Source organism: Cervus elaphus, chromosome 27 (assembly GCF_910594005.1).
Source record: "Cervus elaphus chromosome 27, mCerEla1.1, whole genome shotgun sequence".
NCBI lineage: Eukaryota > Metazoa > Chordata > Mammalia > Artiodactyla > Cervidae > Cervus > Cervus elaphus.
This window is the reverse complement of record NC_057841.1, coordinates 57,277,768-57,305,307: the sequence shown is the minus strand read 5'-3', so window position 1 is coordinate 57,305,307 and position 27,540 is coordinate 57,277,768. Positions and strand designations below refer to the sequence as shown.

The following is a 27,540-nucleotide window of genomic DNA, read 5'->3' as shown; positions in this document are numbered from 1 at the left end:
CCCCATTCTAATATCGAGATAGACCACATCTAGAACCATGTAAAAGAGATGGGAGGCAGAAGCAAGTGATTGATTAACATGTGTGTGAGTTCCCAATGATCGATGCTAATGGCCCGTGGATGTAATGTGAATTTGCCAAAGCCGCTGATAACCCAAAAGTCATTTTTATTGAAATTTGGAGTATGAAGCATTTTTTAAAAGGAGAGTCATCTATCTAATAATTACTCTAATTTTGAGGTGAGCTACTATAGCAGTTATTTTTAATTGCCTAAGTCTGCATCACTGTGAGGCAGGAGAGACATCCAAGAACGTGCTAGTCAGCAGGGGATGCCAACAAAGATTAAAAAGTGAAACAGCATAAGCCAAGGAATAGCTTAGAAAAGCTCTGTACAGGCAAAGCATGGCTAGGAACAGTGAAATGAAGTTATAAACTCCGGAACCAGGCAGGTTGGGTCCTAACCCAACTCTGGATACCTACTAACTTTATGACCACGAGCAAGTTACTTAATTTCTCTATACCTCAGTTCACCCATCACTGTAATGTGGCTGTGTGCCTACAACCTACCTCCTAGGTTGGTCTCAAAAACTAAATATATTTTAAAATGTACCTGGCACATAAATATGAGTGCTGTGTGTCTCTATATTATGCAGGTGTTAATGCAAATCAAGCAAACTGATGCATCGTGATGTGAAAACATGGCATGGAATATTGTTCACTGAAAAAAGAAAAATTCACAGAGCAACAATCACAGCACTGTCCCATTTACGTTTTTAAGATCCTAATGACTAGATACATGAGTTACAGGTTGCATGGTGAGGAAGAACTTGACCTTTTTTTTCTTAAATAAAAGATGTTTATACTCACTTCTTAGTTCAGGAGACACAACGGTCACTTTGAAGCAGATTTTCTTTTACTTTTCACAGTAATGGAATATAAGACCTGGAGACCTGGGTGGCCGCAGGGGAAGGGTGCAGAAAGACCTTTTAAGTTCCATCAAAAGTTAACTCTCCCAAGAGCCCTTGGTAAACAGAGCTGGTCCCTTGGGAAGAGCTGGGCAGACCGGATGGGGCGCAGGGAGCTGCCTGTGAGCACCGACTTCTCCCTTTCTCAGAGTAACATGGTTAGGACTTCTCTGCCCACTGTGGTGGTGTGATCGTGTCAGGGGTCTGAAATACACTCCAGTGGTCCTGAGGGAAAAGGAGACTGGCTGGGTGGCAAAGCCTAGACACCCTGGCCCAGGGGTACGTGAGGACAGTCACTTCCGGTCCAAGTGCAGCTGAAGTCAGAAGTCCGTATGGACCAGCATCTTTCCAGAAGTCACACAGGTGAGTGTGGTCAAAAGTGAGTAATACTGGGATTTCTCTGGTGGTCTGGTGGTTAAGAATCTGTTTCAGTGGGTAAGAATCAGAACTCGATGAAGAAGTCGATCAATGGAAAAATAGATAGATCAAGATATTTTGACCCTGAGAAATGGTTTGACCTTACAATGTGTGTGGAACTCTAGCAGTTACAGACTAAATGCAGCTATTTTATATTGCTTCAAAACTCTGGACCTGTCTGTGTGTGTGTGTGTGTTGTTTGTGTGTGCCCGAGCACAGGCAACTCAAAAGTCTCAGGACTAACAACATTGGCATTACCTGGCTGCTTGCAAAGTTGTGAGTCCAGTGATACAGTGGTGAACGTTTAACATCTGGTTTTCTGGGGGTGTGCGTGTGGAGTGCCGAGAGAGCCCTAATTTTTAGTGTTTGCTGATTTCAGTAGTATAAATGCTCCCACCTGGCCAATTTCAGCTCTCATGGTAACATTTCTGAATGTGGAGTTGGGAAGAATGTATGAAGTGCTGAGTCGGAGCAGGCTGGCTCCAGCACACACGTCACTGCATGGGTCCCTGTCCCCTATTCACTGAATCAGAACCTTAGGGTTAGGGCTCCGGGGTCTGACTTTTAACAAGCTCTCCAGATTACTGTGATGCTCACAAAAGTTTGCAAAGCACTGAGTGTGTGTGTTGTCTGTAAAACCATCCTGTAGGTCGGCAGGCTCCTTAGGTTTCCTGTGGAGGTAAAAGGAGTATCCGGGAGGATGCCCAAATGAGCAGGTTTGTTGAAGCCACATCTGAAAACTCATCAGGAGCATTTACAGGTTTCAAGGCACAAAGATAAAGAGCCCGGACTATACATTTGGAGAAAGCAGCTAAGAGAACAACTAAGATATGGGAGCATGAGAATAGGATTTGCCCCTAGTCAATCCCAGAATACCCAACGAGAACTACTCAGACATTTTCCTGTGAGTTAGCTAAGAAATACATACAAAAATTAATCTGTATCAAATTTTATCAGTCAAGCACTGTAACCTAAATGCAATCTGTTGGCTAACAAACACATGAAAAGATGCTCAACATCACTCATTATCAGAGAAATGCAAATCAAAACCACAATGAGGTACCATTACACGCCAGTCAGGATGGCTGCTATCCAAAAGTCTACAAGCAATAAATGCTGGAGAGGGTGTGGAGAAAAGGGAACCCTCTTACACTCTTGGTGGGAATGCAAACTAGTACAGCCACTATGGAGAACAGTGTGGAGATTTCTTAAAAAACTGGAAATAGAACTGCCATATGACCCAGCAATACCACTTCTGGGCATATACACCGAGGAAACCAGAACTGAAAGAGACACGTGCACCTCAATGTTCATCGCAGCACTGTTTATAATAGCCAGGACATGGAAGCAACCTAGATGCCCATCAGCAGATGAATGGATAAGGAAGCTGTGGTACATATACACCATGGAATATTACTAAGCCATTAAAAAGAATTCATTTGAATCAGTTCTAATGACATGGATGAAACTGGAGCCCATTATACAGAGTGAAGTAAGCCAGAAAAATAAAGAACATTACAGGGTACTAACACATACATATGGAATTTAGAAAGATGGTAATGATAACCCTATATGCAAAACAGAAAAAGAGACACAGAAGTACAGAACAGACTTTTGGACTCTGGGAGAAGGCGAGGGTGGGATGTTTCAAGAGAACAGTATCAAAACATGTATATTATCTATAGTGAAACAGATCACCAGCCCAGGTGGGATGCATGAGACAAGTGCTCGGGCCTGGTGCACTCTGAAGACCCAGAGGAATCGGGTGGAGAGGGAGGTGGGAGGGGGGATCAGGATGGGGAATACACGTAACTCCATGGCTGATTCATGTCAATGTACGACAAAACCCACTACAATATTGTAAAGTAATTAGCCTCCAACTAATAAAAATAGATGAAAAAAAAATAAATGCAATCTGGAAATGGCTTAAATAGCACATGATAGACTTTGTCACTGACTGAAAAGTGATTGAAGCATCAAATCAGTAAAGTTTAGATCTCCAAAACTGAACTAGAGAGAGAGAAAGTCAACATTGTTTGACTTACTCTGATTATGCATATGTGGTGTAGTGCATGAATTTTTAACTTTTAAATTCCTGAAATTACAAAGAAAACACGTTTTGGTATTGTGGCAAAAAAAAAGCACACGGAATTTACCATCTTCCCTATTTTTAATGTACATTAGCGTTCACTATATACACATTGTTACACAACAGATCTTAGAATCTGTCATCTCACAAAACTGAAATTCTTTACCCATTGACCAAGGATTTCCCTTTTCCTCTCCCTACAGCCCCTGAGAATCACCATTTACTTTCTGTTTCTGGGTACTTGACCGCTTAGGGTGCCTCATAGAAGTGGAACCATGCAGTATTTGTCTTTGCGACTGGCTTATTTCACTTAGCATAAGGTCCTCAAGGTTCATCCATATTGTCGCATACAGCAGGATTTCCTCCTTTTTTAGGACTGAGTCATGTTCCGTGGTATGTATAAAATGTATGTAGATTGCTCCCACCTCGACTTCTATGACTCATGCTTCAGTGAACAAAGGTGTGCGGATATCTCTTTGAGAACCTGTTATCAATTCTTTTGGCTATATGCCCAAAACTAGGATGGCAAAACACATTATTATTATTATGATTCTTAATGACTCAATAATAAATAAAAAATTTAAAAAGTCATAGTTAGACACTTGTTGAAAATTGACAAATTCTCTATGCCTGTACAGAAAACAATGTTAAGCATTGGAAAAACAAAGAAGTTTAAGACAGTCTCTGCCCTCGAAGGGCTTAGAGTCTCACTGGTGGGGAAATACCAATATATAAATATAAAATGACAGTCATTTAAACTAAAAAATAAATGAATTCCTCTCATCTGTTGCAGGTACAAGTACATATTTGTCAAACCTCTTTGGAAAACTATCTGGCAGCCTCCACCAAAACTAAAATGTGATAACCCATGACCCAGCATTTCTAGCTAGTCTAGTTATATCTTAGGTATATACCCAAGAGAAATAAGTGCATACATTCACCAAAAGACATGTGTATAGAATTTTAAAAGCAGCTTCATTCACATCAGACAGCATTGTGAAAACCAAAGTTTTCTGGGGGAATAGGAGATTGAATGAATAAATGGCTGTAAATTCTTACATTGGAATATGATACAGCAATATAAAAGATTATCCTGCTCCTCTATGCAACCACATGGATGAATTTTACAGATGTAATGGTAAGTGAAAGATGCCAGATGCACATGAATAACTACTGAATGATTCCAAGGTCAAAAATAGGCAAAACGAATCTCCGGTGGTAGTAAGTCGAAGAGTGTATAAGGAGGTAACTTCTGGATTGCTAGAAAGGTTCTGTATCTTGATTTGGGGTGTAGTTACGGCTCAGCAGATAAAGAATCTACCTGCAATGCAGGAGGCACAGGAGATACATGTTCGATCCCTGGGTTGGGAAGATCCCCTGGAGAAGGAAATGGCAACCCTCTCCAGAATTCTTGCCTGGAGAGTCCTGTGGACAGAGGAGCCTGGCGGGCTACAGTCCATGGGTTGCAAAGGGTCAGACAAGACCGAGCCGCTGACAGACACACACACTAGTAAATCTCTATGTAACTATTTATCAAGCTGTAGATTTTTTTTTCTGGATGTATGTAGTACTGAACATTTTAGTAAATGAGTTCAGAGGAAGACGTGTTAGGGGAAAATGAAAAAGTCAGAGCGGACTTCAAAGGAGTGATAAGAATTGAGCTGGTAGAATTGAACTGCACGAAGGAGGTCAGTTCAAGCAAGAGAAAAGACGAGACCCATTAAGCTCACAGCAGCACAGATGTCCAGAAAGCTTAGGAAATCCCTGTGGTTGTCTCTCCAACACCCATCTCCCCTTTCCCCTCACCCCCCCATAATAAGCCTTGGGAGCTGGGTGGGGTTGGCTTCAGCCCAGCTCCAAGTGTTAGTCACTCAGCTGTGTCCAACTCTTTGCAACCTCATGGACTGGAGCCTAACAGGCTCCTCTGTCTGTGGGATTCTTCAGGCAAGAATACTTGAGTGGGTAGCCATTCCCTCTTCAAGGGGATCTTACTGACCTAGGGATTGAACCCACATCTTCTGCATTGCAGGCAGATTCTTTACTGCCTGAGCCATCCTGGGAGACAAGGTGTGAGAAGGTAATTAGCTTTCTTTTCTGCATCACGAATGCCTTTGCTAGGAAATGAAGCCTATCTACGCAAACAGTTCTTTTTACCAACTATTTTTGCTGGTAACGTATCACAGACACAGTACATTGTGTATACACCTCTGAAACAGACTTTTGTAAAACAACATGTACTCCTTTTTTAACTTCTTTATTGGAGTACGGCTCCAATGTATATACTTTATACTGGAGGATGGCTGATTGGCAGTGCTGTGAGAGTTTCAGGTGGACGGCAAAGGGACCCAGCCCCACATGTTCATGTGTCTATTCTTTCCCAGACTCCCCTCCCATGCCGGCTGCCACATAACATTGAGCAGAGTTCCTCGTGCTATAACCAACGGTAGGTCCTTGTTAGTTATCTACTTTAAATGTAGCAGGGCATACATGTCGACCCCAGACTCCCTAACTATCCCTTCCCCTAATCCTTCCTTTCTGGAAACCAAAACCTCCAAGAACACTTACTTTTAATTCATGCAATGTATATCAATATTTTCTGTTATTCTGTTTCACTTCAAACAACAAATAAAAAGTTGATCACAAACCACTAAGTCAATTTCATGCCCTTAAGGAGTTGAGACTTGCAATTTGAAAAAGGTGACATGAAGGCATACTCTATGTTATAATCATTGGAATATATTATAATGCTTGCTTACAATCATTGGATGAGCTATGCTATGAGTTAGCTATGCTAACTGTTTTCATTAACAAAATTATATTTAATCTGTTATGGTAATTTTATGACAGATTGCTATACCCATTTTGTGGATGAAGAAACTGAAGCTTCAGGAACAACAAATTTCCTGGGATCACACGACTACTGTATGGCAGAGCTGAGACAAACACAAGTATAACCTTCTTCTGCTTATAGCTCAGTGACATGTGCCATGGCTTTATATCACAACCAACAGCAGAGAAAATGTGCACATTCTGGACTTTTAATCTTGCAGTACAGAGAAGGGCTTCCCAGGTGGCTCAGTGGTAAAGAATCCGCCGGCCAATGCAGGAGACGCTGGAGATGCTGGGTCAATCCCTGGGTCGGGAAGATCCCCTGGAGGAAGAAATGGCAACCCACTCCAATATTCTTGCCTGGAAAATCCCATCAACAGCGATGCCTGGTAGGCTGCAGTTCACAGGGTCACAGGAATCGGACATGACTGAGTGAATACATACACACAGAGAACAGAGCACCAGAGAAGGGACAACATGCTCTGCAACAACTTTACTTATTCTCTGGAACTCTATTCCTGCCCCATTATCCCAATCTACTAAGGCTCTCAAAAATGACAACATCCTTAAAACAGAACACTCTAAACTATGACAGAGAAAACAGTTTTATGATTAGAAAGACATCTTCCAGAAAGCTGGCCCTATGTATTTTGCGTCCTCTTTAACAAAACTCCATGAACACCAAGAATGAAAGTGTCGTGTTTTTTTTTTTTTAATCTTTCCTTTTCCAACCCTCCCCCCAAATAGCTAAAATAGGTAAAATACAAATTCTGCTGTGTTATGTGCCTGGCTCCAATAAGGAAAGTGTATTATTTTAATCTGTTGTCATACAACTTATTTCCAAGGTTGCTTGATTTTCTGGGACACTTTTGGAAGAATCATTCAGTTCCATAAAGGATCAGCCACTTGCCAAGTTGTGTGCTCAGTCACTAAGATACAAAGAACTACGCTTCACCTTTATAAAGGGAACATATACTGAAACACAGAACATAATAAATCAGAAACTTCACAACAGTGGGATCTATGCACAAATAGTTGTAGTAGGTGCACCCGAAAGACCTACGGACTAAATAATAATTCTAGGAAAGCAGAATTTTTATTTCATCTACTTTTAGATGTTTTGGGGGTTTGGAGGAAGGAAAGGGAAAAAATAAAACTGACAACCTTTTGATTTTAGCGTTCACAGAGTTTTGGTGACTTAAAGAAGACTCAGAAGATTTACTACTAGCCTTCTAGAAGGTTTCCTCCTAGTCATAAACCATTTTCTCTGTTACAGTTTGTGTACAGTTTAAGCACTATGGCATTGTCTGAGGAACTTGCATGTTGGGAGAACAGGGCAGGAATAGAGTTCCAGAGAAGAAATGAAGATGTGTAGGACGCATTTTGTGTGTATCCTGGAGGGCTCACCTTCTCTGTGTGTGCTGCAAGTTTAAAAGTTCAACCGAAGCTGTCTGCCAAGGCCGGGCACGCGGGCATCTTCCTCCATCCCTGGTCCAGGAAAATCCCACGTGCCGCGGGGCTAAGTCTGTGTGCCCCGTCTACTGAGCCTGCAGAGCTAGAGCCTTTGCGCTCTAGAGCTATGCAATTATGCTCTTGGGCTCTGCAACGAGAGAAGACACTGCAAGTAGAGAATAGCCCCTACTCGCTGCAACTAGAGAAAGCCTGCATGCAGCAGTGAAGACCCAGCACAGCTAAAAATAAAATTGAAAAAAAAGAAAAAGTTCAACCTAAGCAGATCTAGTCCTCATGCAGTTGGCTGAGAACTCCAGCCACAGCACGTCTCACTGAGGGGTCAGCAAGAGCATGGTCTACCTGCGCTTAAGTCTCAGCTCTGCCGCACAACAGCTGTGTGACTTCAGGAAATTTGTTGTGCCTCCAAGCCTGAATTTCCTCATCCCTAAAATGTTACAGTAGTTAAACAATACAACAACTATAACAATGGCACCTTTATTGAATTTGTAATAATGAAGAAGCTCTGTGGTTTGGCAAATTGAGGCAATTATCCTTGCTATCTTTAGGGTCTAGGATTCAGATGACAAGGGATCAGTGGTCTGTTGCAAATCAAACTGAATATTTACCAGCAACATTTACCAGCAGTGAAATCAAGCTAAAAGTGAAACCTTAAGGGAAGCTAACTTGAAGTTCTTCAGTTCTTCATTTGCTTATTTATTTTAAAATCTTATTATACATACATATAAATATACACATACATATAACTTCCTAGGTAGCTCAGCTGGTAAAGAATCCACCTGCAATGCAGGAGACCCCAGTTCGATTCCTGAGTCAGGAAGATCCACTGGAGAAGTGATAGGCTACCCACTCCAGCATTCTTCCCTTGTGGCTCAGCTGGTAAAGAATCTGCCTACAATGCTGGAGACCTGGGTTCCATCCCTGGGTTGGGAAGATCCCTTGGAGAAGAGAACGGCCTAGAGAATTCCACGAATTGTATAGTCTACGGGGTCACAAAGAGTCGGACGTGACTGAGTGACTTTCATTTTCACTTTCATACACATACACACACACACACACACACACACACACACACACACACATATATATTTATGAAGTGAAATCGCTCAGTTGTGTCTGACTGTCTGCGACCCCATGGACTGTAGCCTTCCAGGCTCCTCTGTCCATGGGATTTTCCAGGCAAGAATACTGGAGAATACGAACAAAAGTATCCCAATTGGGAAAGTTTCCATTAAGGACATCAAACTGATTTGATGTCAGAGACTAATAAGATGGTGTACTTACTTTAGACAGAATGACTAGGAATTTCTCCATGAGGAGGTAAGGTTTAAATGGAGACCAGAAGGATGACAAGGAGTCAGCTTGTGAACAGCCAAGGGAAGGAATCATGGGACAGCAGATGCAAAGGCCCTGGGGTATGTGGGACTGTGTGTGTACTCTGAGGCTCTGGACTGCTTTCACACATGCTGCCCGGCTCCCTCCCCTTCTGTCCCGACAGCTGCTTTTCTGACTCAGCCTTGCAGTATGTTTGGGGCTCCAGTTTGGGGTCCTGGATGGATGTGCCCTTTTGGTACATCAACCTAAAAATATGCTGGAATAGCTCTCCTTTATCCCACGTCTGCCGCAGGCTGTGTCTTGCTCACCGTGAGTTCGCCATTCAATCAGGACTGCCCTTGACATTTATAACATTCTGATTTCTTTGCCTCTGTTTTTGCCTCAGGTCCTGAAAGACTAGCTGCATAAGGAAGACACTCAAGAATTATTTGCTGAACTTTGAGATAAATTTTGTTAGATCATCAGAGATCCAAATTTTTTCTTTGTGGTTTTTTTCCTACTTAATTTTAACACGGGTAAGATTAAGAAGGAGCACAATGGGTGAAATTGAAGAATGGTATGGCATTCTGGACTGGCACTCAGTTCCCGGAGGGCTACTTCTGGTTCTGCAACTCATTAGCAATGTGACCTTGGACGAGCCATCCTACTTGAGCCTTAAAATCTTCCACTAAAATGAAGGGCTGGGTCCAAGCACCCTCCAATGACTGTTCTTTTCTATGACTCACTGGGTTTCAATATTTGCCGAGCCTTCCATACTCCTAGGAAAGAAGCGTTATATTCAGGCATCAACTCAGTTTATACAATAATGATATCTCACACTCCATTGGAGTTTGTCATTTGCAGATCACTTTCATCTCCACCAGCACATTTGATTTTAACCAGTCATGTAATGTATTGAGGACAATATAATTTTTTATGTCTGACAGGGTTTGAAACTTGCCAAAGGTCATAACACACTGTTCATGTTCATGGGGTTCTCGAGGCAAGAATACTGGGGTGGTTTGCCATTCCCTCCTCCAGTGGACCACACTTTGGAACTCTCCACTATGACACATCCTTCTTGGGTGGCCCTGTATGGCATGGCTCATAGCTTCATTGAGTTATGCAAGCCTCTTCGCCACGACAAGGCTGTGATCCAAGAAGGGGAAAGACTGAAGGCAAAAGGAGAAGAGCCTGGTGGAGAATGAGATGGTTAGATAGCATCAGCGACTCAAGGGACATGAATTTGAACAAATTCTGGGAGACAGTGAAGGGCAGGGAAGCCTGGAGTGCTGTAGTCCATGGGGTTGGACATGACTTAGCGACTGAACACACACACACACACAGACACATAACACATGAGAAACAGGAATGACAACTGGATATACTGTCCAACTATGTGTGGTACAATAAACTGGATAGCATCTCTACTATGTGGGAGTGGAACAAATTGTTTACGCCTTGAATAGCAGTCACAACCTTTTTTTTTTTTTTTTTTAATGTTAAGGACTTGAAATGCTGAAATCCAAAGCTTTTATTTTTTATTTTTCCTAGTTGAACTCTTTAGTTGTAAGGATCAGAAAAGTACTCAGGTTGGCTCACTTAGGAAAGCTGAGCACTGCAAGAATCAGCTTTCTTAGGAACAGGAGGCAAGGTAGTCTTCAAATAATTGAGAAAAGATATCCAGACATTTCTTCCTATGACTAAACTGATTTTCTCAGAACTTCTGAGACCTTTCCTTCTCATTTGAAGAACAGTTTCCTCTGCTTACTCATGGTTCTTGTTTCCCCATAAGCACAGTTCTCACATGGCTTGGCTTCCTGACACTAGCTCTGGCCAGCTGACCCAACTTGTCGGATCCATCACTCACTATAGACCCCTGTCAATCTCTTCTTCCTTTAGTTCCTGTGGTCCAATCAGTGGGGGCTGTTGGGGGTGAGTCAGGAACGAGTCATGTGACACCTTCATCAAATTCTACCTCTTTATCAGGATTTATGAACAGGTTCCTAGAGGAGGAATTCTTTAGATGATAGAGCAGGCATCCCAAAATATGTCTCCTGCATTTCCCTTTTAATCTAAGTTTCACATGATTCTACCGAGTTTTCTTTTCTAAAGTGCCTCCAATCTTCTTAACTATACCCTATTTTTTTCTTTTTTCATGGTTCTGGCTTAGAGGCCATAGATTATTATCTGATTGCTTTTATCATGTACATTTAAAATTAATTTTCTCAATACCCCAGTAGGTGAGTTAGGTACTTCCCAGAGATGATGTTAACATGACATATTCAAAGACATTTAGAAGCCAGGAGTAAAAGTGAGCTAGATCAGGAAAAAAACTAAAACCAGCTTCAAATCTGTCCCTTAGTTAAAATCAGAAGGGTAGTTGCACCGTTTTCTGTAGGGTACAGTTTAAATAAAAAAAACAAAAAAAACCCAAATACAAAAACCACTAGCCAGTAACTAGGTGCGTTCAGGTCCTAGATCTGATTCTATCATTGATTTCTGGACACATCATTTATTCCCCTTGAAATTCGGGGGAAAGGGGAGTCTTAAAACTGGAAGGAGTTTTATGGGATTATCTAACCTGGTCTCTGCATTTTACAGCAAAAGACATTGATATCAAGCCTTGATTGATTGATTGATTAGAGGCAGAGCCAGTAAAATACTTCTCTTAAACTTTTGTGATCTTTTTCTTACATCATCTCAGTTGAGAAGGTAGATGCTTATTCTGAGAATTAGAGATAATGCTTGTGATTATGCAGCATATAGTAGTGTCTAAATGCAAAATTTTAAGATGCAGACATGGGGATGGGTATAGAAGACAGGAATCTGCACCTGTGTGCAGAGACAGGAAGCAATCTATAAATGCTCCAATTCTTGTTCTCTAAAAACTTATATATAAACAAAAAGATCATTGTCATTGCCACAAAATCACATCAGAAAATGGAGATTAGGACATTCCCACTGCCAGGTTGTATGGGAAGGTGGTTGGATGTGAACTCTGATTGTAGACTGCCTGCCATCAAAGGTGGGTTCTATCACTTAATAAAGTTGTGTAATTGAGGCAAGTTTGTACCATTTACTCAGCGGCTCTGGGTCCAGAAGTAACACAAATTCCAGAGTCATTCTCCAATATTTGAGAAATTCTTAGGACAGTGTTTGGCACAGAGTAAACTCACAACGTAAGTGTTAACCTGTAATTATTATTACTTGCTTTTCTTCGGTGGGAGGGCTAAATGCTATTCTTCTGGAGTATAGAAATCTCCATTTAAAATCCCATGGGCTAGATTAGAGATATCAGTTGGCTTGGTGAAGAATTAGAGATGGAAAGAGAAGATTTCTTTCCGGGCATCTCCGTCTTTATCTTTATCCCTTTAATTCTTATTAAATTCATAAAGAAGGCATTTGCTATTTGCATTCCACAGACCAGAAAACTGGCTAGAAGACTTTCTCCGCCAGAACTCCCCCACTGAGTTAGTGGGTCACCGAATAAAACTGGGACTTGCCTAGAGGTCCAGCAGTTAGGACTCATCCTGTCACTGACGCTGGCGCAAGTTCAATCCCTGGTTGGGGAAGCTAAAATCTCACGAGCCCGGGCCACGGCCAAAAAATCGATCTAAGTCTACAAGGAAATAGACGAACGTCTTCTTCAAGTGGAGACTTCCTGGACTTAGAGTTCTCTTTGCCAGGAGCCTAGGAAAAGGTGGGAGAGCGGGTGGTGCAGGCGAGGACCCACATCCCTCTCCAATGCCGGCGAGCTGCATCCTGGCTCATCGGCCTCTTTCCACGCCAGCCAAGCCTCGCTAAGAGGACCGGCTCCACGCTGAGGGAGGACCAGACTCCGGTTTTCCGTCGAGGAGGCCGCCGTGGCCTCTCTCAGCCTCCCACTCCCAAGTCGCCCTCAGGGGATCCGACTTCTTGAAGCAAGTCTACGGAGTTTAATTCTTTCATTTCTTTAGAAACCAGACTTTGGGGTCAAAGGACAGAGAAGGGCAAGAGCTAGGAACAAGCAGCAGCGCGCAGGAGTACGGAGCCCGCGGAAGGCCCTGGCCTCGGGTACCCTTGCGGTCCGGCCGCACGCGCGACGCCCGCCCGCGCCCCGCCGCCCGCCTCCCTTCCCGGAGGAGGCGTGGCCCGCACGCGCCGCCATCTTGGCGGCCTCTCTAGGCGCTCTGTTTACTACTCTATGGTCGCCCGCTCCCGCCCCGCCCCTCTCCAGTCATTGTCTGGAGGAGCCGCGGCGGCCGCAGCGCCTTCTCTTTATAAGCCCGCAGTGCCCGGATGTGAATGGATTACAATGTATCTTTCAGGGAAACCTATTATTATCAATGTGACTCCACGGGGGAGTCAATGATCAGGAGGAGGAGGAGGATGAGACACCTCTAAACTTGGAACAAGTTTAAGACTTTATAAGAGGAGAAGAAAAAAAAAAGCCACCAACAAGATTTGTCTGAGGAAAAATTATCACTATCCTGTGTTGATATTTTTTTATAAACAATAAGAAAAAGTTGTTGGATTTTTTTTTTTAATGATTTCTTTTTTGGGGGAGGGAGTTTTGTTGCAGTTTTATGGTGGAAAATGCAAAAACCAGAGCCAGGTGCATAATCTTGTATTCTGTGGATATCCCTGGAACAGAACTGAGTACCAGTTAAAGTACTTTTTTGGGGGATACACATGTGAGATACTCAGTACTTGCAGAAGATTTTTGTCTCTCTTTTTAAAGTCACTTTCCTTGGAATATTGTGAGCATTTTTGTGGCCACTTAAGGTAACGTTACAATTTGCTGTCAGAGTAAACTGTTTGTGATTTAATTTAATTTTTAAAATGTCGATCCCAGTGTTTTATTAAAACAAAAGGAACAACCTATTAAATAACTGCCAATGGGAAAAAGTGTGTGCATGCGTTTTGTGTATGTACTCGCACATCTAGCCATAACAGGGTTTATAGAATGTGTATTTTAGCACACGTTAAAATAGCGTCTGTTGCATATACTGGCTGAAGCACGCTTGTTATTACGAAACGGTAGAATTATGCAGCTTAATTTTCATCCTAAAAAGTGATGTGAAAAAGTATGTTTTAAGAACATGCAGGGCCTGTAATGGTCAATGTTGAATGAAAAACTTGTCGTGCTGGCGAACGGGGACTTAGCGTGCCTAGGAACTCAAGTGTAAAAACAAAACAACATCTACCCTCAAAAATTGCCTTTTTTTTTTTTTTTTTCCAAAGTTCACAGCTATACTATTCTGTGACTTAAAAGGGAGGGGTAAAAAAAAAAGTATGTAATTTGGGTTTCGCCTCTCCCACCCCCGCCCCCCCCCCCAACGCAGAACTACCGATAGGAAAATCTCCCCAGTAAAATGTAGCTTGGTTTGTATCTGGAAAAGAAAGAAAAAAAAAATATTGTTCCTCTTGGCAAAGTCTTTTTGCATCACGTGTATTTGCAGCCTAGTATAAACTTGCTTTACCGTGTAAGGATGTGTGAGTGAGGGAACGGGAGAATCAGAGAAAGAAAGAAGTGAGGGGACGTAAAGTGAAATCCGTTTCAAAGTGTGCCTCGGCTGGATGAAACGGGCAAAAAAAAAAAAACAAAAAACCAAAACCCTGAAGGGTGCAGGCTTCAGATTGTAACTGACGATCTGAGGGAAAATGAGGTGCTCGGTGAAATTTCGTTTGTATTTCTTTTTTTTTTTTGGCGAGGCGGGGGAGGTGTAGAGATGATTTTTTTCCCCCCTTTTCTTTCTCGGGGGTGGGGTGGCGGCGGGCGGGGGTCCGCATCCCAGCCAGCCCGACCCGCGCGCGCCGCGTCGCCCCGCCGGAGCCGCCCCCCCACCCATTTCTTTGCTGAACTTGCAATTCCGTGCGCCTCGGCGTGTCTCCCCCTCCCCCTCCGCCCGTCCCCTCCCCTCCCCGGAGAAGAGAGTTGGTGTTAAGAGTCAGGGATCTTGGCTGTCTGTCTGCGGAGCTGTAGTGGCGGCGGCGGCGGCGGCGGCGGCGGGGACCGAGCGGGCGCGGGCGGCGGCGGCGGCGGCGGCGGCGGCGGGTAGACATGAACGCCGCCTGGGCGCCGGCGGTGCACCGAGAGCCCCTTCTCGCGCGCGGGCGGTAGGTAGCGGCGCCGAGCGCGCCGGGCTCGGCGGGGCCGGAGCGCCGGGCGGCGCGGGGGGCTCGGGCTCGGCGGCCCCGCGCGCGGCTCCGCGCCTCCGGCGCCGCGGGCGCCCGGTCTCCCCGGCGCTCCCGCTGGAGACACCCCTTCCCCTCCCGCGCTCTTCCCCCCCCCTCGTCCCTGCGCACCCCCCTCCTCCCCGCCCGGGCCCCCCCACGCCCTCCTCCCCGGCGCTGCCGCTCGGAGGGACCGCTGACTTTGCCAAGGGCCTGACTTTAATTTTTACAACCCTTTCTTTCACAAATTAGGGCGCTGGACAATTACAAGCCCCGACCCTCCACCGCGGGGCCACCCCCCCCGCCCCCCGTTCTTTTCGCCGACCCTGTCACCCCTCCCCCTTTGGACGTGTTTTCACTCCAGAGACGCTCATCTTTAATTTCTTTATAGCTACTTTGAAACGCAGAGGGGAGTGGTGTGTGTGCGTGTGTGTGTGAGTGTGTGTGCGCGCGCGTGTGTACGCGAGTGTGTGTGTGAGGGGGGTGGGGTGGAGGGTGGGGGGGAAAGTTGAGACCGGATCGTTCGGAGTAGTTTCTCTTTTCTCTGTGATCCATTCATTTCTCGCTCTACCTCCTGTTGCATAAAATGATGCGCTGAGGAGCGGCAATTTTTTTTTCCCCTTCCCGGATTTGGTTTTATAGTGGATGTTACCAGTTTTGATCGTCTCTTTGGAAATACAGTATCAATATCGCTTTTTTTTTTTTTTTTTTTTGCTATTGCTGCCTATTCCATCTTAAAAAAAAAACAACCCAGCAACTCTCCTATCCCTCCCTCCTTTCCACCTTAATCCCACCCGCCCCCACGTCCCCACCCCCAACCCCCCCACCCCCAGTCTCCAAAAATCCGATTGTGTTTTCTCCAAGGATTGGGACTGGATTTTCTGATTGCGGTTATTTCCATGTTTCTAGGTTTGTGTGATTTTGCTAAAATGCATCACCAACAGCGAATGGCTGCCTTAGGCACGGACAAAGAGCTGAGTGATTTACTGGATTTCAGTGCGGTAAGAAAGAACGGTGGAAACTAACAACAGCTGTAAAACAAAACAAAACCAAACCAAAAAACCCAAGCACTTTGAGGTAGAAACCAATAGGATCTAAAGGACAGGAATAATTTTTAATTGGCTGAATGCTTGGTAAACGTGAAGGTCTTTCTGATAAGTTTTTAACTACAGTTTTTGGGTGTGATGGAGGATTCAGGCTTTTTTTTTTCAGTCTGATTACTTGCTTTGAATTCACTACCCACCTAACCCCCAAATAATGGAGTCTCACCCCAGTGGAAGGGAAAAACAGACACCTCTAAACTGTAAACCACCCCTTAACTTGGCCTTATCAGAACCCTAAAAGTATTGGTACTTTGCGTGCTACTCATTTTATTTATTTATTTTTCTGAAAATGGAAAAGAGAAAATAGGAGACCTCAGTTGGCTCAAAGTTTTAAACTGACGATGGTTTGGAATCAGTAGGACCTGCCTTCTCCCACTTAAATCTTCTCCTGGGATTCTGAGAACTCGTGTGTATATGCTGAGCACACGTTCTTTAGAAACCCTTTAGACTTTGTAAATTTCGTAGTCGGGCGATCACACAAAGCAGAACTTACACACTTGTGGAGTTTTACGGCTGGACTTGGTCCTTCTCATCACTTTGCCTCCCTTCCCCAAACCAAGTCCCAGGCATATCAGGGGAATTAATTCATTTTTAATGCCAGATGAGTTTGGTGTCAGATGCATTTGCAAAGCAAAATGAAAAGAATCCACAAAACACACAAAATCCAAACCGCCTTCTAAGTGGGGGGCTCTCTTTTCTTGTTGCTGCTGCTGCTGCTGCTGCTCTTCTAGACCTTTTGGAGAAATGGCTTTCGGAAGTTTTGCCAGGAAACGTAGCCCTAGGCAGCTTTTAGCCCCCTTTCTGCTTGCTGCACTTCGTCCATTCGTTCCTTTGCTTTCTGCAGGCTCTGACTCAGGGAAGGTGCGCGTTATCCACTAGATAACGTCGAAGAAGAGGGAAACCAATTAGGGTCGAAATAAATGCTGGAGAGAGAGGGAGTGAAAGAGAGAGAGTGAGTGAGAGAGAGAGAGAGAGAGGGGGAGAGAGTCTTGCTTCCAAACGCTCTCATGTGAGAGACGAAATGAGAATTTAGTGCAGGTGGCACTTTTATTTTTATTTGGGTTCACATATGACAGGCAAATCCTATACGGGATCGAAATGGACATTGCCACGTTTATGGCCAAGGTTTTCAATATAAAATAAACAACTTTTTTCTTCTCCTTTGTAAAACTCGTGTCTTCTAGAGAGCTCGCTGCCCTCCAAACCGAATCTTGTTAACATTATGGGGACTGTGTTGTGGTTTAAAACGTAGTACTGCCTAGTTCTGGCGATTTAATGAACCTGAGGAAAAAGAAAGAACAGAGTGGTAAAGGGTGGGGGGGTAAGAGTGATTGGTAATATTGTGCCTGTTTTAGTTTTAAGTTGGATGGTGATGTATTTTACTAAAATGAACACTTGGCATAAACTGTACATTATATAGAGTATGAAAGGTCTCAGATGAGCTCTGAAGGCACGGATGTCTTCTTTTCAACAGTAATATTTCTTTGTTTCTTTTAGATGTTTTCACCTCCTGTGAGCAGTGGGAAAAATGGACCAACTTCTCTGGCGAGTGGACATTTTACTGGCTCAAGTATGTAAATTCTTTTCTTAGTGTGTAGTTAAATGTTCTTAGCTGTTTGTTCACTCATGGTATATTTTTGGCTCTGTTAGAGTGTTCTGCAAAAGTCATTGAAATTTTAGCCTGTAATGATATGGTTATTTCATTATCCATTAGTAGTATAACTTAGGCAAAAATGTTATCTTTTGCAAAATTAAAAGTTTTTTTTTTTTTTGGAATCAAGAAAACTGTCTCAGAATTCTCACTTAATTTAAAAGCAATTTTCTGATACAGTTGTAATCAAACATGTGAAGATAAGGCAGTGTTAACATGGAGGAATAAATTAATGTTTCCTTATTGAAAATAGAGGGAAAAATCTGACTTTCATGAAAAGGGCAAATTCCTTGTAAATAATATCAAGTTTTCTGGGAACTATGTATAATTAACCCTTTTTAAAAAATGAGCACTTAATTTTGTAGATGAATGCTGCGTAGTAAACCGTAGCTGTAAATAGAGAGATTCTTTCTAATCTAAGAGCTGAATATGAATTCATTTGTATTTAAAATATCCTTTTTGGTGCTTTAGCTGTTTTTCTCCCCCTAAGTATTTACTTGGGCAGTGAATTTTTGCTATGTTTAAAGTTAGAAATTTGGAAGGACTTTTACATTTTATAAATGAAAGACCTTTGGCTGATGCTTTCAAAAGACCTTAGCGGTATTCACAAAGGAATCTGTGTGTGCAATGATTATCTGGTATCTAAGGAGGAGTTTTAATAGGGGACTCTCTGAAGGTCTCTTACTGAAAGTGAAAATATGCTATTCATTTAAAAAGTTATTTTTTTGTCCAGTGAATTTCATATCAGAAGGCGGCATACATTGTTGCTTGCTGTCCTTTTAGGTTCAAGGCTTAAATCCATTTGTGCCTGTTAAACAGCTATAGTATCTTAGGAGTTCTGGCAGTGGTACCTAACAGGACATTAGACAGAGTCCTGTTCTTAAGTCAGACTGGTAAATATTGACATCGTTTAACTGTGAGATACCAGTGGAATTGTCTGTTAGCTATTGAAGATAATTTCACATCTCTTAATATTCATTTGGTGCTGTAGCAATGAAAGAAACCTATTCATCTTTGTGATTTGTATAATTGGTATGTTTTTTCTAAAACTAATGCCTTTTAAAAGTTGCTCATTTCCAAATAAGTTACTTCTCCTTTTGCTGGCCCCAAAAGTCTAAGGGAATTATCTCTAAAACTCAATTTATGAAATATGAGATGCCTCCTGTACTTACATTTTATCTTTTTTGGGGAGGAGTCCACTTTGATTAAAAGAACTCTTGACCATATGTTTGTGTTTTGACTGTCCTAGAACCTGTTATATTTTTAATTTGGGACTTATATATTTTTTTTTGTTTTCATATTGTATCTTCCACATTTCTATATTGTATTTTCTACACAGTTTTGAAGGAAAGAGGAGTGCAAGTGTCTGTTGTAGGCAAATTAATTTTTCATGTTAGTATCAAAACTAACTTTATCTCTGACAGTAGTTTTCCTCAAGATTTTCCTTAAGAAAATGTGTATTCAGTTGAAATCTGAAAGTAGATTATGTCAGAAAGGCTCAGAGATAGACTGCTTTCAGAGTCAGTGCAAAAATACTCTTTTGTACTTTTTGTAAAAGCTGACACGTTTGGAATAATTAAATATATCAGTTTCAGTATGGTTTAATAAAGTAAGATTGATTTTAGAAGCATGAAATTGTGTTACATTTAAAAAGACGACTGTGCATCTTGGTCCCTTTTCTGTGTTCACATTTAAATGAAGTCTTTGCTATGATGTTTAAGTGTTTACAGAGTATAGGCTTGATGAGTATGAATATATATTAATGAATTTTGGGAAGTGGTCATATATTGAAACTTACACAGTTCTTAAGACAGTATATCTGTATACATAAACCTGTCTTATACATACAGTAAATCTGTATAAGATAGAGACTTCATCCTTAGTGAGATAGGTTGTGATATTTCCAGTGAATATGCTGTGATTATTTTTAAGGTGTTGAACTTTAAGTGACTTTGTACCAGCCAAAGGTGTAGTTTTCAGGCCCATGTGTTTACTTATAAAGGTGAAAAGTGTAGTGGCTGTTTTGTTCTGGTGGCTGGATTGCAAATGCAGGGTACTCATCCAGTGCAGTATGATGGGGACTGTAACATACAGAGTACAGATTGGAGTCTTGATTTTTCTCATCTGTCCAAGACATAGTAAGTGGCTTTGTTTCTACTCAGTAGCAAAGCTAAGTCCCCTTTTAAAGCACAAAAAATTAAAAAAAAAATGAGAAAAACTGCATTTTGCCTCTTTACTGAAAGGATGAACTAGAAAACTTTGGACTGAGAAATAATTTTGTAAATGTACATCCGGTTAATATCCATTGTCCCGAGCAAGGGTGCTCAGATAGCGTTCTCATGGGTAGCTTTGAAACTTGGGTTCAGGGGAAAAAAGATTCAAAGTATAAGTGAACCGTTCATGTTGGGATGAACTGCTCTGTTGTTTTCAGAGTGAGGCATGGTGATGTTTCCTGCTTCAAGTTCTCTGTGGCTGTGAGTTCCATTCACATGTAGGACGCTCCATCGTGATGTGCAGTGTGAGAATGAAAATAAAGTGTGGCCATGTTGCCTTTAATCTTTCATTTCACAAACATGGTTTTCCCTACCACCTTAAGAAATGGTGAGGCTGCTAGGGAGAATGGAATGTAACCTGAGCTACAGCCTGACATTCCCAGGGAGCATTTTTCACATGAAAGGCTTTTGTCAACCCAGGAAAGGACCAGCCGTTTTTGTTTGATGTTTGCAGGTGTTCAGCAGAGAGCTCTAAAACAATTCAGCCATGATAGTTCAGAGTGTGGATGACCTTAACAGGGAGAACTGGTGGGCTCTGGAATTATTTGTAAGAAATAGTTGAAATCTATATGGTGACTTCTATAAAGGGATTGCAGATCCATCGTATCATTGATCTTAAAACAAGCTAAAAGCATCCACATGCCTGGATGACTGGAAAATTATTCTCATTAAAAAGTAGGATGGCCAAGTTACCCAAAGGGAAAAAAAATGCATCAAGAGTTTACAATTTATTGATGAACAGGGATTTAATTTTCTGATATAACAAAAATGCAGTTTTCTTTGGTCACCTTTGATTCTTTTATGAGCAAAAGATAAACAGACTAGCTTTGGCATCTTTTAAAAAGTAGTTTTAAAGTTGGGGCTCTAAAATTATCCATACTCAACAATAGCCCTGGTCACATCTGTTACAAGTATTTACACTTAGTCTGTGATGGATTCTACATCTTTCTCCCTCAGTTTAAAAGTTGAGCCTTTCCCCCCTGTAACTGTTTAGTTTTACTTAGGTGTTCAGCATTTGTTAAAGGTGCCAAGTGAATGGGTGTTTTAACAATTAACAGCAGCAATAAAACACCACATCCCTGTCATGGTCATTTTTGGAAGCGAAAAAATGTCTCTTGACATTCACACAAGTTTGTTCACCAATATCCACGTGACACCCAGATGACACATCAGTTTAGAAAATTCAGTAAGAAAAAAATATCGATCCAGTGGGTCGTTTTGTGTTGTAGAGAAGATTCAAATGGCCAGCCTCCTGAATTAATTTCCATCCGTACAGTTTGAGTTCATGGCTATGGTGTGAAAAAAAATTGGCCTCCCCCAAAGGTATATGTGCAGTAGAGTTATTTAATTGTGTGTGTGTGTATCTGTTTTTAAACAGCCTTACTATTACAGTGCAGTTCATAATGGTTGTGTGGCTTTTTGTAAAATGAAGAATAAATTAACAGGTTAAAAAACAAGGAGTGTGGTGTTAAACCCATTTCACTAGAACCATAGAATTTTGGGGGTCAGAGCCCCTTAGAAATACACAGCCCAGTGCCTTCACTGTACAGCCAAAGAAAACTGAGGCCCATGTTAAGATGTTCTCAAGTGTGTGTTTATTTGCTATTCTAAAAAACAAGTTTTGATTTGCTGATTCTCTGTGGCCCTGCAAATCTTTTTATTGGAGTAACATTGGTTTCAGTCCTATGTTTTATTCTGTAATTTGTGTTGCATAACAGGGTCTCAGGATTTGTGTACTGATCTTTGTGCCTACAAATGCTTCTCAATGTATATGTGCCCTTTGATTGTTTTTTAAGGCTTGGAGCTGAATTTTGGATTGTTGATCGTTCTGTTTTGCCTGATCTGGCTTGTGATTATTTGCAGGATGTTAGATTGAATAATAGGGTGTGGATGGGCATGATACTGATGGAATTAAAGTGCTTCTTCCTATGCCAAGTGGTGTGCTGTGCACTTATATTCTTGTATTTTTTTTATCCTCACAAGAACCCAATGAGATGCCAGGATTACCATGCTCAATTCATAAATGAGGAAACCGAGATTCAGAGATGATAAACTACTTTCTTTCAAGGCAGCCAGGAATGAGTTCGGTTCTAAACCTAGGTCTGTCTGCCTAGCTCAGTGTCTTTTCAAACACACACACACACACACACACACACACACACACACACACACACATGAGTTCGGTTCTAAACCTAGGTCTGTCTGCCTAGCTCAGTGTCTTTTCAAACATACACACACACACACACACACACACACACACACACACACACACACACACACACACACACACACACACACACACACACTAGGTCTGTCTGCCTAGCTCAGTGTCTTTTCAAACACACACACACACACACACACACTAGGTCTGTCTGCCTAGCTCAGTGTCTTTTCAAACACACACACACACACACACGAGGCTTGGTGTATGATACTATTCCTGATTATTAGAATAGATAAACATTTTTAAAAAACATGTTTACACTAATGGTATAAGCCATGTCCATTATTTTTCCTGCTTTATCATCCAAATAAGCTTAGTATCTTTCTCATATTATTATTATTATTTTTTTAACCAGGAAAATATAGTGGGTATTTTCAAAGTTGTGACTTGGTTCTACTGTAAATTAGCAGTCTGCTTGGGGACCAGTAAAAATATTTTGTTTTCAATTTTTATGAACCTAGTAAAACCCCAAGTTGAGGTAACTAAGCTTGCTCTGTTAATATCTTAAAAAAAAAAAAAAAAGGTTTCCTATCTTTAACTGTAAGAAAAGTCTTACAGTTTCTTGTTAGATCTTTGAAACCTAATATTCCAGAACAAAAATCTTGAATTCTATCTGCATCCCTAAAATAAGCAGCTTTGAAGTTAAGTTTTGATATGTCTATTACCAGACATGTGCTTAAAATGTTACATTTTCTAAATTCAGAAGGAAGAAGCAGTACTCTATTTGACACTGACTTAAGTAAATAAAATGCATTAAACAAGTGTAGGGATCTGAGATCTGTTGAGCCTGAAATGCTTAACATTTTTGACAGCATCAGCAAATTATCTTTACCCTACTATTGTAATGAGGAAATCACTTAAATAACAGATGAACAGCTAAGTCACATAAACATATATAATAGAACTATGTAATGAAAGTTTATGCTGTTAATTGCTCGAATCTGTCTTAAATGCTTAGAATCATGGAGCAGTCAAGACTGTCGTATAAACAGTTTTGTTTTGAGCTTAGAATTATTCCTTTTTGCTTTCATCTGCTATGATAAACAAAGTAATTTTGGAAGCTTTATAGATCAAACATTTACTCCTAATGGTAAACTGCATTTTATATTGGAAGTTTGCAACCTCGTCCAAGGCAGAGAGTTGAGTCCTGGTGGCCCCAGGCCTGTGATTTTCAACTTTTAGTATTATGATGCCATTTAGGTCTGTTCCCATAAGCTAAGATAACAAATCTGAAGTTGTCTAATAAGGAACATGGTGTGTTTTGAAATGTTCTTTGGTTTACAAGTCTGGAACCAAAAGGTTCTTGGCCAAACTTTGAGAACCTATATCTGTATGTTGGGTAAGTCAGATTTTGCACAGACAGAGCATCCAAATGAAGCTAGGTAGGAACAGAAAAAAAAAAATCCCCTCTTTTCTTATTTTTTTGTCTTTTATGACCTAATTTTTTATGACCAGGTGTTCTTCCAAGTCAATTGGATGGCGCTGAGTATTACAGAAAATAAAGTTAAGCATATCATAGGGTTTTTTTTTTTTTTTGATTACTGGTTTCTTATTACTTTGAATAAAGGTTTCAAAATTGACCACCAAGTTTATTAGCTTACATGTGGGGTTATCCATTTTCTAAATTTGTCAGCCCACTTAGACTCAGCAATAAAGTAGGCACATGAATTTAGGTGGGTCCTTTTGAACCATATGTCTCTTAATGCTTATGAGAGATGTAAGAGAAATAGCAGTTTAATCTCAGAGAAGATTGGTTAATACTTTTTATACGTTTTATATATATATTTTATATCAGGCTCAAAGGAATAGCGAAAGTATTGAAAAGCTTGTCATATTTACTTTCATTTCAGCAATAAATAAAGGCCCAGTTAATCAGCATATCAAATACCCAGGTGTGTTTAGAATCAGTTTATATGGATGAATTTCAGGGCTGTAAGAAAGTATTTTATTTAAAGGTGCAGCCACTTGATTGTTCAAATGGCTCCTTTTGTACTTCTGTGTGACAATTAACATTTAATGAATCACTTTCTAAACTGCCATTGGTGGTAATTACTATATGTGGTTTATTAACTGCAATCCATTGTTGGATGTGCCTGTATTGATTTGTTTTGCAAACAACCCTTCACACGTTCAGCACTATTTGTACATGACTTTTTAAAGAACCTGTTTCGTTTGCTGACACTGATATTGCCCCTCAATTTTTAGTTGACACATGCCTCTTCGATGGTAATGATTTTTTATTAAATTAAAAGTTCATCATCTTTTCAGCTATACAAATTTTTCACTTTGATCCTCAAGGAATCCCAAAGAAACTACACAATGTTGTTTTTTTTTAAGTAAAAGATTTATAGAAATTTAGACTTATCAGGAGAGTTTAGAGATGGTCTATGATTTTTTTAAAATAAAGAGCCAAGGTTTGGGAGGGTTAAATATCTTTTGCTCAAATCATACAGTTGGTTATGGGCTGTAATAAGACACAAATACAGATGTCCTGACCCGCTGGTCAGGGACCCCATGCTGCTTTTAATTAAGATTTGGACTCAATCCGTTGGTACCAACTGTATGTTTCTTAAGAGGAGGGAAACTTGTATGATCTTCCATTTCTGAAAAATAATAAAAGTTCAGAACGTGAGAGATGGCCCCTGTAATCCAGGTCACTTGTCATCACGTGCTCTAATTTGGCTAAGGCAGTTGATGAATAACTGTTAAAATGTATTGTGTTATTAAAAATAACAAAGTAAGACCCCTGATTAAATATCAGGGCTGTAATTTAATCTTGGGGGTTCTGGCGCTGTTCATAAACCACTTGGCTTTTTTCCGTAACAGATGACGTCACAATACAGCTCGATTGAATTATGACCCTGGGTCGCAGGAGCACCTGCTTACGCCTCTTGACTTCATAGCATGTCAGCGTTTCCATTACTTTTTTCCTTCTCTGACATTTTTAAGTTCGAATAGTTAAATGAGACTGATGGCTGGCATATAAACTTTCAGGCCCCTGGGAAAAGACTCTTTTCCCAATAAAACAGAGAAGGTGGTGACAAAGCCCCATTACAGAATACCTTTTAGAATGTTCTTCCTTGCTTTAATCTTCCATTAATTTAAACATTCCCTTTTGGGGTGCTTAGCTGAATTGCAAGATATCCAAATGGAAGGTTTTGAATCTCAAATCGCCCAAGCCAAGACTTAACTACAAGGCATTTCGGGGACTGTTAAACTAGAGAAAGACCTAGCTTTGTTGAAACGATAGCTCTAGACACTCTAGTTTTCATCTTGTGTAAAATACTGACGAGCAAGTTGTGGAAAAGATGCACATTTGCATATCTTGTCAGTAATTACTTTTATTTCTACTTAAGATGGATAAAAATGGATAATGAACGGTTTCAAAAGTTGTTTTTTTTTTTTTATATCATTATCTGGGGATTCATAGCACAGCATCAATTTAGCCCCTCATGTTTTAATATAGTGTTGTAAGATGTTGGTTGTGTCCATCTAGCCAGTTAGTTTTTATCTACCCATCATAATTCTTACTGATGGTTCGTCTAATATATCTTTTTAGTACATGCTATGCACACATCCCCTGTGTTAGCAATTGCAGGACCTAGAGGGCTTTGTGGGAGCAAGGTCCTACCCTGAGAGGGATATATTTTTGACAGGAAAGAACAGAAAAGTACATGTTTAATTAGCACTCAATGCCCAGAAGGCAAGTGTCATTAACATGGTGGGAGTTTAGATAAAGAGAAAACTTACTTCTTGCTGGGGAAAATTAATAATGAAGGTTTCATGGGTAAATAGAGTATGATTCTTGAAAGAAGAGGAGATTTTTTGACATGGGGTTGTTGGGGAGGATTTTAATGTCAAGATCACTGTGAACCAGGCACAGAGGAAGGCCACTGGGAAGGCTGGATGGAAGAGCAGATTCTATAGCTCAAAGTGGACTCACTTGTGATCTAGGCATCTCGACCACCTCCAGACAGACATTCCTGTCTTGAATGCCTTTTTTTTTTTTTCCTTTTCCGATTTTGAGATTTCCTTTCCAGATAATCCAGTTCCTTCCCCATATGTATATATTTTTAATGGCAATGGCAGCGTGGAAATCAAGATTTTGATATTCCCAGTTTCAAACTCTTCCTGTTGTATCATTGAGCAGTCGAAATTTTAAGCTAATTTGGAGAAAGTGATTTCTTTAACTGAATTCTGGCAATCTAGCTTTTTTTGCCATGTTTGCTGTTAAATAGCTATTTCATATTGGCAAAGTGATAGACCCTCAAAGCCTGCATCTTCAAGCTGAAAAAATAAAGTGAAACTCTCCAGTACACTTCAAGAGGGGTTTTATACTGTCGTTAAAAATATTTCCCAATTGCAGAACATCAGCATTATAATTTTATTATCATCACTGGCCATTACCGGTGCTGTGGCCCTTGGTTCAGAAGCTAGCAGGGAAATGTGCTGGTGATTATTGTCATATAATACATTTGGAAATACATTTAAAACACTCAAAGATATTGTGATCATAGCCGAAACCTATATAATGTTTGTAAAAACATTATGGAGTAGCCGGATACACCTCTGAATAAAATGTGTCAAAATTACATCACACATAGGAAAAGAATATAAACACCACCCTCTCCTTGAGTGTTGGGTAGTTCAGATGAAAATGTCTTTCTCTCTGTGACCTCCAAGTGTTTCAGTGTAACACATGATCCCAGTTTCCAGTTCAAGCCAAGAATTGAAGTTCTAGTTGAAATTGGCATAGGAAGAATTTATTAATGAATAACTGTATTTGCTATAGAATATAAACAAGATTTTTATGACGAAGAGAACGTTCTAGACCTAATTTACTAAAGTCAGTTCCAAACCTATGTCTTCCTCAAACTTTGTCTTCACTTTCGAACATAAGGGATTGTGTTGGGAATATTTTGCAACCTTATGCCTTAAAACTCAGAGATAAAAGCTTTTGGTCATCAGGTGGGTAATCATGTTTCAAGATTGAATCTACAGTTTCATACATAACCCAGTTTTGCAATTTGGAAGGGAAGACTGAACAA

The 27,540-nt window shown here is 41.0% G+C and overlaps 1 protein-coding gene across 18 annotated transcripts in view; it reads left to right on the top strand.

Annotated features, from left to right (window-relative positions):
• Positions 1-13,387: 13,387 nt before the first annotated feature.
• The window catches only part of TCF4 (transcription factor 4), a 377,984-nt gene continuing 363,831 nt past the window's right edge, over positions 13,388-27,540 (top strand). For 15 of the 18 annotated variants that reach the window (XM_043888713.1, XM_043888712.1, XM_043888723.1 and 12 more), the window contains exons 1-3: positions 15,018-15,184; positions 16,151-16,242; positions 17,842-17,914. In XM_043888713.1, coding sequence (XP_043744648.1) covers positions 16,171-16,242; positions 17,842-17,914 — 145 coding nt within the window. In that variant the 5' untranslated portion in view covers positions 15,018-15,184; positions 16,151-16,170. Of the gene's footprint in view, positions 13,850-15,017; positions 15,185-16,150; positions 16,243-17,274; positions 17,383-17,841; positions 17,915-27,540 lie in introns of those variants that run through there. The other 3 variants (XM_043888697.1, XM_043888709.1, XM_043888710.1) reach the window with 3 other exon arrangements.